The following is an 11,017-nucleotide window of genomic DNA, read 5'->3' as shown; positions in this document are numbered from 1 at the left end:
AGGCAAATACTATTGCATTCACTTGTGTTGAATTAATGAATTAGTTCTCGATCAATCAACCAATGACAAATGATAATTCTTCTATTAAAATAAATATTTCTTAAGTTTATCTATTTATTTATAATTAAAATATATTATAGTTTTTTTTTATCTCAATTATGATAGGTCTTGATTTGGTGTTATAGAAGCTCATTTTGTGAAAGGCTTCTCCCATATTACTTTTTTTGTGACAAGATATTAGATCGACAATAATTTGAAAGATTACAAAATATTAACTTTTAATTTTTTTTAATGAATTGAATTTATAAAAATCCAACTTAATAAATAAATATATAACATAACTATAATTAACTATATATATATATCAAACTCCCTTAGTCTCTATCACTTTGAAAATTAGTAAAACCAAACAAAATTAGAAGAATTTGCACCATTATTAATTTTTTCTAACTCCCTTAGTCTCTATCACTTTGAAAATTAGTAAAACCAAACAAAATTAGAAGGATTTGCACCGTTATTAATTTTTAAAATAACAAAATAACTTTGATGGTGGTGTGACGTGTCCCTCACCATCAAAATTATATTTAAGAAAGCCGGAAAAAATGAGGTTTCTGCTTGCTTTCTTAGGTCTATCTAGTTTGCTCATATGAAATTAGATGACAAAACTTGAAAATTAGCTCCTATTAGTCCTCTGCCCTTTATGGAAAGTTACACTATATAGGCCAAAAAACAAAACAAAACAGTGAAAAGCACGACACACATTTTCTTATGTTATATTTGCAAATTCCAAAAATGTCCCAATTGTTTTGCCATAGTCCTCGGAATGTTTTCAAATTTCTTAACTCCCTCCAAAACACTGTTCAAACATTTAACTACCCCTTCAGAAAATAGAAAGTGCGAAACAATGGGCATGTTGAGGACCTCATATACGGATCCAATCCATTTATGAAAATCCGCTTGACATTGTAGCCCAAAGTAGACTACTAAAATACACCAAAATCATTATTTAAATTCCCAAATTCGAATAATTTCCTCTGCGTAGTTACAGATCTTTCGCTGCGCCCAGTAGGAATTAAAACTCACAGTCTCCCTTAATATTTCCTGCAACGGACGTTTCAGAGAGTAGGCGAAGCGTAATTCAAGGAGGAGGGAGCGGAATTCTTCACATTTAAATGTATGCCAGGTAACCCGTATTTTTACCAATTGCAGTTATCTGGTATACAATTTGAATCTTTTAGTTGACGGAAAACCCTACAAAATGTCTACAATGGCTGTAACCGCGAATGCCTCTGTAAACACTGTGCTTTTCAAATTTCTTAACTCCCTCCAAAACACGGTTCAAACATTTAACTACTCCCTTCAGAAAATAGAAAGTGCGAAACAATGGGCATGTTGAGGACCTCACATACGGATCCAATCCATTTATGAAAATCCGCTTGACATTGTAGCCCAAAGTAGACTACTAAAATACACCAAAATCATTATTTAAATTCCCAAATTCGAATAATTTCCTCTGGGTAGTTACAGATCTTTCGCTGCGCCCAGTAGGAATTAAAACTCACAGTCTCCCTTAATATTTCCTGCAACGGACGTTTCAGAGAGTAGGCGAAGCGTAATTCAAGGAGGAGGGAGCGGAATTCTTCACATTTAAATGTATGCCAGGTAACCCGTATTTTTACCAATTGCAGTTATCTGGTATACAATTTGAATCTTTTAGTTGACGGAAAACCCTACAAAATGTCTACAATGGCTGTACCCGCGAATGCCTCTGTAAACACTGTGCTCTCTGGCCCCCCTCCTCGTCCTCGTCGGCAAAGCGTCAGAAAAAGAACGGCTGCCGCAGTTAAAACCAGAGGCGCGGTTGCTGTAGAGGAAGAATTATCGTTGTCACAGACTGTGGCGAATGATGTCTATGGAAAAGATTTGAGCCATACCATAAGGGGAGAAACTGTGTTGGAGTCAATACCAAGTAGCAAAAATGTGCCCAATGCTGCCAGGAAAATCCTCGAGTCCCCTAGGACTTCTAACCCTAACAACCCTCCTAGCCCCAAGGCTGCTGCAAGATTGCAGTATTTGGGCGGTATTTTCACTAAAGCTTTCATTATGTTCGTTCTGGTGGCGGGACTGGGGACGACCTTCTGGAATTGGAGTTTGCAAAAGAACGAATCGTCTGGGCTTCTGACGCCGCTAGGATTGTCTGTTTCAGAGAGCAGGATATCAGAACTTGAGAAGTTTTTGAAGGCGACCACCCGAATGATGCAAGACCAGCTGGATATGGTTGATAAGAAGATTGGGAAGCAGGTGAAGAATCTGAGAAAGGAATTGGAAGACAAGATTGAGGAGCAGACGGCTACATTTTTGACTGAGCTGAGAAATGTGCAGGCACATACGGAGGAGATTGAGGGGTCCTTGCTGAAGCTGGTTGACACTGGGGTTATGTCTAAAAGGGAAGTCCTGGAGCTTGTGAACTCTGTTGTTGATGAATGGGCTGTTCAAGCGAAAGAACAGGCATTGAGTTTGGACGATGTAAGGGCTGTTGCAAAGCGGATTGTGGAAGCGGAGATAGAAAAGCATTCAGCTGATGGCTTGGGTAAGGTTGATTATGCACTTGGATCAGGCGGAGGTAAGGTTGTTAGACACTCCGAGGTGTATTTTGTTGGTGTTGGAAAGAATTGGGGTTTAGATTCTCTAAATTTTTTGAGGAGAAGTTTCGGCAGTGTTCATCCTTACGCTTCTAAAATTCTAGAGCCTAGTTTCGGGGAGCCTGGTCAATGTTTGCCGTTGAAGAGTAACAATGTATTTGTAGACATTGGTTTGAGGACTTCAGTTTTACCAGAGGCCATTACCCTCGAACACGTTGCCGAGGTATACTCTATCTGTTTAAATTACTTCTTTGTTTGACTTCCTGTTTCCTTTTTAGTAATCAGGGAGTAGTCTACGTAGCTTTCTTCTTTATCAACATATGATAATTGACAGTAGATAATTAGAAAGTTAAGTGGTCTCACGGAGGGTATTTTAAGATCTATTTTAATGGATTAGAGGTCCCACAGGATGACGAAATATCTGCTACAGGATAAGTTGGAAACTTATCCAGGACATGGGAACCATTACTTTTTAGTTTTGGAATTTCCGGCAGCGGCTTTAGGACGGGGCTGGAAATTTTCCCCGTCAAATCAGGGGATTTTTATTTTTATCTCATATCGTGCATCTAAACTTTTTAGATTTCTGCCAATATTTTTTTTTTTTAAAGATTTTGTATCCGTGTTCTGCTGGTGTTAAGCACATTGTTGGAAATGGGGATGATATTTCTTATATTATAGACAAACTACACTTAGTTAAACAATGATTCCCTAGATTATTTAATCAAGTGCCAAGGCAGCGTCAGTTTACTTTTCCATGTTTGTGATTTATGTTTAAAATTTTCAAAGATACGGTCTGGTTTTGTTGTTTTTATTACTGCTTGTATTGTTACATTTTTTCTCATATGTTATTGTTTGAATTTTGGGTTCAGTTAACTATTATGTCAGAACGAATGAGTTCAATTCTTGGTTTTTGGCACTAAATATGGTTAGCTAGTGACAAAGCGTTTAAAGAAAGGATGGAACTGACAAATGTTTCCCTCCTACCGCACTTCAGATAGATAATTCTGAGCTGGTATAGTATAGAGGAGCGTAGAGATTGATTTATGGAATACTTCTTACTTTACCAAAGCCTTGTAATTTATATCCTTGAGTTATACGGGTACTTAAAGACCGTATCATTGCTTTCCTAAGACCTGTGAAATAGCAACCAGTCATGTATGTTAATTCTCATGCAGATTATGAGAAAACATCTGAGAAATGATATGAGGGGAAGTGAGATTGAGGGAGAAAGATATTCTATTTGAGCATTGGATTTCTGGTCTTATTGAAGGACTATCATATATCTCTCATCTGGGAATGGTTGTGTAAAATCTACGTTTTTAACCTTCTCATGTTCTCAAGGGGTTGCTACCCCTGTATAGACATGGTTGTTTCAATGAGAAAACATTTGTAGTCTTCTGGATTTGCCTTACATCTGTTTTTGAATGGTGGGAAGAGGTGCTGTGAGCAATAACTTTCTATGATAAATAGGAAAATTAGATTCGAAACCTTTGATTACTTAATGAGTGTTACAAATGAACCAATCTTGTTGAATAAGGCCAGAGATCACATGATCTTGGCCTCCTACTTGAGAATAAAAATATTCGCCTACTAACACTGGATATCTTGTAGACTTTATTTGGTGTATTAGACAGGAAAGCCTATGCTTTCCAAGATATTTTATTAGTTACAAATAATTATTATAATATGGGCAATGAAACAGCTATTTTGGGCGATGCAAGTTGAGCTGTTTAAATCACTAGGGCACCTGTTTGAGAGATGGTAATTTGTGAGTTGGGCAGGTACTTAATTCAAATATGGTGTGGAATGGTTCAAAGAAAAATCCTATTTTTTGTGATGAAATAATTTTCACAGGTGATCATGCCTTCCTTCTATAATAGAGGAATGCTTTGAAGCAGAAGGGTAAGACCTGGGTGTAACCCTTGAATTTTGACAATTTAAACTTGAGGGGCGGAATGACATAACATGTACCAAAACCAACAGCTGGTAGGACTCCAAAGGGTTGGCTTTCTAATGGTGATACTGATAACTGTATGAGAGCCTGGCCAAAACAATTGCCCAGTATGATCCAAAAAAACTGTACATCCTTTTCATTCCACATGTAATATCAGAATTAGAGATGTCATTCATTATGTAAGGAATAAAATAAGGTCAAGAAAAATGTGGATCTTTAAGAATTTTAGGAGTAGGAGAGTGTGTATGTTGTCTGTTCCACAAGTGTTAAACAGATTTGTTGTGTACAGCCGAAATTTTTATTCAACTAACATTAATCATTTTGATGTTATTTACAAATTACAATATTTTGGTGATGCAAGGTATAAGATTTGCAAATGCAAACGAGTTTTGTAATAGTTTCAAAATTAGAATTTCAATTATTTAGCATTTTGATATTGGTTTTATCTTTTATGAAATACGTGCTTTCCATTATAGATGTAAATTTGTAAAAGAAAATGTAAACAATTTCTTGATGACATGTATCCTGTAAATGAGTTTGAGCATGCCATCTATATCTTATGTAACAATAAAAACTAAGATGCATAAGTAGGTACTGGTCAGAGATTGTCTGACAGTTATTGCTAGAGAGTTTGAAAACTATTCGTGATTTACATGAATATTATATCGAGCAAGCTAACAGAGTTTAAATTAGAATATTCTACTACCAAATACACCATGTTGAACTGCTATATGATGGCAAGACATCAACATGTTCTAAAGAGAATCATGTGCAGAAGCTACCTCATCTACCATCTAAATCAGCATACTTAGTGGTTAGATCCCTGTTCTTTGTTACACCCTCACTGTATGCAGTTGTCTTATGTGGTAAGAGACAGGTTGGAGTGCATACAGATTAAATTCTCTGTTATATCTTAGCACCCAAATGGTTGTGCTAAACTGAGTCGATGGAGAAGTATGTTCTCCAATTCATCTTTAGCTGAAGAAGAATTTGCAACCTGTTTAGTGTGCAGGCAATATGTAGTATTTAATTTTATAAATTCAAAACGTAAATTGTAAAATAGAATATATAGTGTAATAATATTAAATAACAACCAGAAAAAATAGAAAATACAAAGATACGTGCTTTGGATAGAATTTTAATTGTAAAAGGCTGCAAGTAAATGTAGCCTTGACCATGTAGATACCACCAATCACGAACATCTTTATTATACTTGTCTCTAAGAGTATTAACATCACAATTCTTTAGAGATATGAAGTGGCCAGACTTGTTCCTTATATCAAAAAAGATGAACACACTGTTAAAAAACGAAAAAAATTCAAAGATACATACTTGGGAGAGCCTTTTAATTGCAAAAAGCTACAAATAAATGTAGCCTTGACCATTTATATACCAGCAATCATGCGCATCTTTTGCATATTTGTCTTGAAGAGTAAAAACATGATGCAGTACAAGGCAGGAGAATCCCCAAATGAGACATCCAAGCCCCCAGCAAATAACCACATAGCGAAAACACAACAACAATGCAAGATATGATACCAAATCACAACTCTATATTCATAAAATATTTGATTACATGCAATATGCCCGGCTGTAAGGCCTTCCGGGTTAGGGCCAAATACAACAGCAATTACAATAACAGTTCTGCAAGATCCAACAAGATCCAACTCACAATCCTAATCCCAGCTAGTCCAGATCCACAATTGGATAAGAACACCGAGAAGAATCTACACTTGTACCTGCAGGACCTCCAAGCTATTCTCTGGTTCTCAAGCCATAGCTACTGGCCCTTCAAAGTTCGCATCCTCTTCTCCAAGATGGATCACACACTCTCTCCCTAAAGACTCCACAAAACCCCCTTATACCCAAAAGCCACAAGTCGGCTCAGTTCAATACAAATTAAATTAAATCCCTTAAATTAAATATATGTTGAGCCACAAGTCGGCTACAACACAAATTAGATACACAAAGTTGGCTCACAGACAACTCGACACTCATAGGAACCAAGACCAAGCCGAGCATCAGAGAGACCAAGTCGAGCATCAGCAAAATTAGATGGTAAATTTGCTTTCTGCTTCTGCTACAGAGTTGTCTGTGCCAGCGTATGCCCTTCTGCTTCAGTGAGATCACAGCCCTTGCATACCATTGAGTTCTTAAATGACATCTATGAGGAGTATATGTTTGCAGATATTCAAAATCTGCAGAAGCAAATCTTTTTTCCCTCATTTAGTGGGCGAGATCTGGTCTGCACGAAATGGTTCTACTTTTGGTCGATGCAACTTCATTTATAGGGAGCTACATTTATTTAATGTGTTGTTGATTGAGGAATGGTTTGGCCAATTTTGCAAATTATTTGTCATTTTAGAATCACCACGAATGTCAGTCTTTACTAAATTTGTAGAACTTATTTGGAATATGTCCTTTATGTTGATGTTATATTTATTTTCCTCCAGAACATTTCATTATCATGAGTAAGCATTTTATCGTTTGTATTTCTGCTTCCAAGATTTGGTTGACTGATTAATGTTTTGCTCCTTTCAGAGTGTTGCTTATGACAGATCAAGTGCCCCAAAATATTTTCGCATATTTGGGTGGCTTAGTCAATATAAGGACGACACAAACATTGCATCTGAGCAAATGTTTCTGCTGGGAGAGTTCAGTTATGATCTTGAGAAAGGAAGTGCACAAACATTCAATCTGCCAGTTGAGTCAACAGGGAATCTCATCAATATGATAAAGCTAGATGTACTATCCAATCATGGCAGCTGTTCCCATACATGTATTTACCGACTGAGGGTCCATGGATCAGAGCCAAAGTCTCCTATGGAAATCACAAATGAACTGTAGCTTGCGATTTGCATGCATGGATTCCTTTTACCAATGAGGTGTTTGGTCATGGCTTGTCTTGTGCACAGCTGGAAGATCTGTTGTAATTAGAAGACCCAATACACACTTACAGTTGACAGAGAAGACCCAATACACACTTCTAATTACAACAGATCTTCCAGCTGTGCACAACACAAGCCATGACCAAACACCTCATTGGTAAAAGGAATCCATGCATGCATCAACTGTAAATGTTACTGCAGATCACTCTTGACATTCATGTACTGTGAAAACAACTGTTAGTCAAACAGAGGGCATTTTCAAACAAGCTCTTTGTGAATTGTCCTTCAAGCATTTTCTAGTCTCAATTATGATTCACTTAACATTTTTCTTATAACTATGAATGCTTGGAAGCAGTTTTTGATCAACATATTTTTTTTTGTCTTCCATTGCCTTATTTTCAATATAATATGGTGGTGTTCACTATAGTGCAAATGAGTTTTAGAAAATGAATGAGCACTTAGCTCTAATTTATTTTTATTATCCTGGCTTAGTATTACTTATCTTGGAAAACTCTTTGAATGGGACTGCATAAGTAGTACAGTGGAATGGCTTTCCATGCTGAATGGCTAGAAACTTGGATCATCAAAATAAAGTTCTTTTTTGATTTCATAATGGAAAAGTGTTCAATTACAATGGCTGAAAATCATGTGTACCAGAGAAAGTTTTTAGTATAAAATCCTGTATAGATATTGGTATTAACTAAATTCATGTGTACCTGACTTGTTTGAACTTGTGTCCCTTTAGTCTTTTCTGTCTCATCTTTCTGCTCTCCAACTATCTCACCCTTATCATTTTTGGTTTCCTTTATAGTGACTGAGACTGGAGTACTTTGTGCCAATGTACTGATGGTGGAAGTAGCTGTCTCCTTCCTTTGATATACCATAAGGGGTAATGTAGGTTGTATAAATGTGAATTGAGGAGGGGCTGTAGATGTCACTTGTTTCTGTACTTCCTCCCCTGCAGATACCTTGTCTGCCTTCTCAATTTCATCAACACTCACTACTACAAGATTTTCACAAAGTTTTGCCTGGATAGTGGCTTCTACCAATATCTTCTTTCAAGTCATCCTTTGTAAGGGGATTGATGTTCTGAGTGACAGTATCAGAAACATCCTTTATCTTTACAGTATCACTTTCTATGTTCACCTCATGTTGCGGACTGACAATTGACACTAGTGTATCTGGTACACTTATTTCTGTTTGTTGCTCATCCTCAGCTGGTGCCTGTGTATCTTCATTTGTTTAAGTGCCTTCCTCTTGCGTAATTGTCTCAGTGTCAACTGTGATTTCCCCAGTTACCTTTTGTTGCTCTTCTTTGTCCTCACCTACCTCAATAGGTGCTTGCATTATTGCCTTTGCTGTTGTCAAACCATATGCTGATTTCCAGATCAAAGTGGTCTTTTGTACAACATCCTCAACCTTGTTTTTCAATATGTTGAATGCCTTGTATTTTAGTGCAAATTTCCCAGTATGCTTCTTTAATGCCTTGGCCATTGTTTCCCTATCTAGTTTTGGCATCACTCTAGCAAGTGTAGTCTCTTTGATTTGTCTTTTGCATTAGACTATATTTCCATTTTTTCTCAACTCTATCAGATAATTCCTTTGGTAGAAAGTTGACAATCTCAATTGGAGTTTGTTTAAATGTTGCCATCATGACATAAATTGACTCCTCTACTTGATTCATCTCAACTTTTCCAAGGGTATCAAATTTAATGTGTGAGATTAGATAAATCAACATTATTCCTTATGTTCTCACATATATTGTCTAAATCTGAAGGACGGTGACTTACCACTTGAAATTGGCTGTTTTCATTAGATTCCATCCTCTCTTCATCAGATTTAGCTGGAGCTATTTATTCTCCTTGATTTCTTCTCAAGCTCCTCTTTATTGCTAGCTGGTCTAGCTCTGTTCTCTTTTGGCTTGACTACTTCTTGAGCCTTCTTTGTTGTAGCCCTCGTGCTTGCTCTTGTAGAGGGAACTGTAGGCTTAGGTTTTGCAACCTTCCTCGGTTTACTAGCATTTGGTGTCTTAGCTTTCCTCTTCTTTTTCTTAGGTGCTTCACTAGCTTCTTCTTCCATTTCTACTTCTTCTGCTTGGTCTTCTTCTTGACCTTGAGTTAAGGCCAATGGTGCTTGAGTAGGTATATGTTGTAAGGTTTTCACACATCGCCCCAAAATCTTGGGGACCCCCTTTTTTAATCGCCTTTAGGGCCAGTGGAGAAGGTTAGATGTATTTTTCACCCGGTTTCAACTTGATTTTCCAGAGCTATCAGTTCTATCCTTAGGCCGAATAAGTTCAAAATTGATTTCAACTTGGCAGGATAAGATTGTGAATTTTGTACTTAGACGATTTCTTTTGAAAATTTGGATTTAATTGTAAATTTGAATGATTTTCAAATAAAGAAATTTTTCGTTAGACTTAGGTTCTTGGAAAATCTTATTTTTTTTGGTGAAATAGAATTTAATTTTGTAAGATGAAGTTAAATTGCAAAATCGATTTTTACTCTAGAGGCAATTTTATTTTTTGTCATAAAATTTTAATTATTTAGCAAAATCGATTTAGAGGAAAAATTGCAAAAATTGGCTTTAATAGATTAAATTTGCCTTGAAAGCTTTTGGTATTTAATGAAATTGGTAAATTAATATTAAGAAATGGCTTTTGGTTAGCCAAAATTCAACTTCAAGGATGTATTAATTAGCAAACCCTCATTAAATAGAAATTTTTAGCATCCCCAAGGCACCATTCAATTTCGTTTTGCAATTTGTGGTTAATTAGTAAATTAAAAGTGCAGTTTTCATTTTAGAAAATTAAAATTTTGGCAAAGTATTTAAAGTGGGCCACTAACTTAGCTTTAATTTTGGTTTTTTTTCCTCTATAAGACCAAGTCGGCCAGCTTGGGAGGAAGGTGAAAGCTGCTATAAAGGGAGTCCCCTCCCATTTCATTTTCATCAATTCATTTGCTCCTCATGCTTGGGCGAATTTGAAGCAAGGGCAGATTTCCAGACTTGGGCGAAATTGGTGGAAGGCAGTTTTTTGGCGATTTTTGGGCAATTTCTCCATTGCCATTGTTGGGCGATTTGTCTAAGGGCCAGATTTTTTGCGTTTTTGGGGATTTTTGCTCCACTTTGTGGGCTGCGATTTGTGCCCTAGGTGGCAGATTTTACAGATTTTGCTCCTTCTTTGCTTGGGTGAATTTTGTGGAAGGGCAGATTTTTCTTTCATGCTTAGCCGAATTTTGTGGGGGCCGAAATTTGTGGAAGACAAAATTCTGATTTTCTAGAGGGGCTGCAATTTTTTATATCAGATTTGGGCAATTTTGTTGGGAGAAGAGATACATATGAAAGTTTGATTTTTGCATAGAAGACAAGTGTTGGATAAGCTTAGAGGTTTTGTTTTCTAATTTGCAAAGGGATTTGTAATTCTTTGATGTCATATTCCGGGTTCCGAAAAGTTGCTGTAAGATTATTAGTTAAGGTGAAAGTCATCATCTAGAGTTGCAAGGAGTGCTTAAGCTGACATCCATTCTTTCGCT

General features: G+C 36.6%; 1 protein-coding gene across 1 annotated transcript; it reads left to right on the top strand.

Moving 5' to 3' along the window:
- Positions 1-923: 923 nt before the first annotated feature.
- LOC149536832 (SUN domain-containing protein 1-like) lies at positions 924-7,852 on the top strand. Its single transcript, XM_089805220.1, has 2 exons — positions 924-2,865; positions 7,138-7,852. The coding sequence occupies exons 1-2, from the start codon at positions 1,738-1,740 to the stop codon at positions 7,441-7,443; spliced, it is 1,434 nt and encodes a 477-aa protein (XP_089661346.1). The 5' UTR covers positions 924-1,737; the 3' UTR covers positions 7,444-7,852.
- The last annotated feature ends 3,165 nt before the right edge of the window (positions 7,853-11,017 follow it).

This window comes from Cupressus sempervirens, chromosome 10, assembly GCF_028749045.1.
Source record: "Cupressus sempervirens isolate cs-2001-9-10 chromosome 10, ASM2874904v1, whole genome shotgun sequence".
NCBI classification, from domain to species: domain Eukaryota; kingdom Viridiplantae; phylum Streptophyta; class Pinopsida; order Cupressales; family Cupressaceae; genus Cupressus; species Cupressus sempervirens.
This window is presented reverse-complemented; position numbering and strand designations above follow the sequence as displayed.

What these genes read in the sequence shown, in the direction of transcription:
- LOC149536832 (XM_089805220.1), top strand. Translation starts at nt 1,738, where the DNA reads ATGTCTACAATGGCTGTACCCGCGAATGCCTCTGTAAACACTGTGCTC. An exon ending in CCCTCGAACACGTTGCCGAG is followed by an intron (nt 2,866 to 7,137) that starts GTATACTCTATC and finishes TGCTCCTTTCAG; the next exon opens with AGTGTTGCTTATGACAGATC.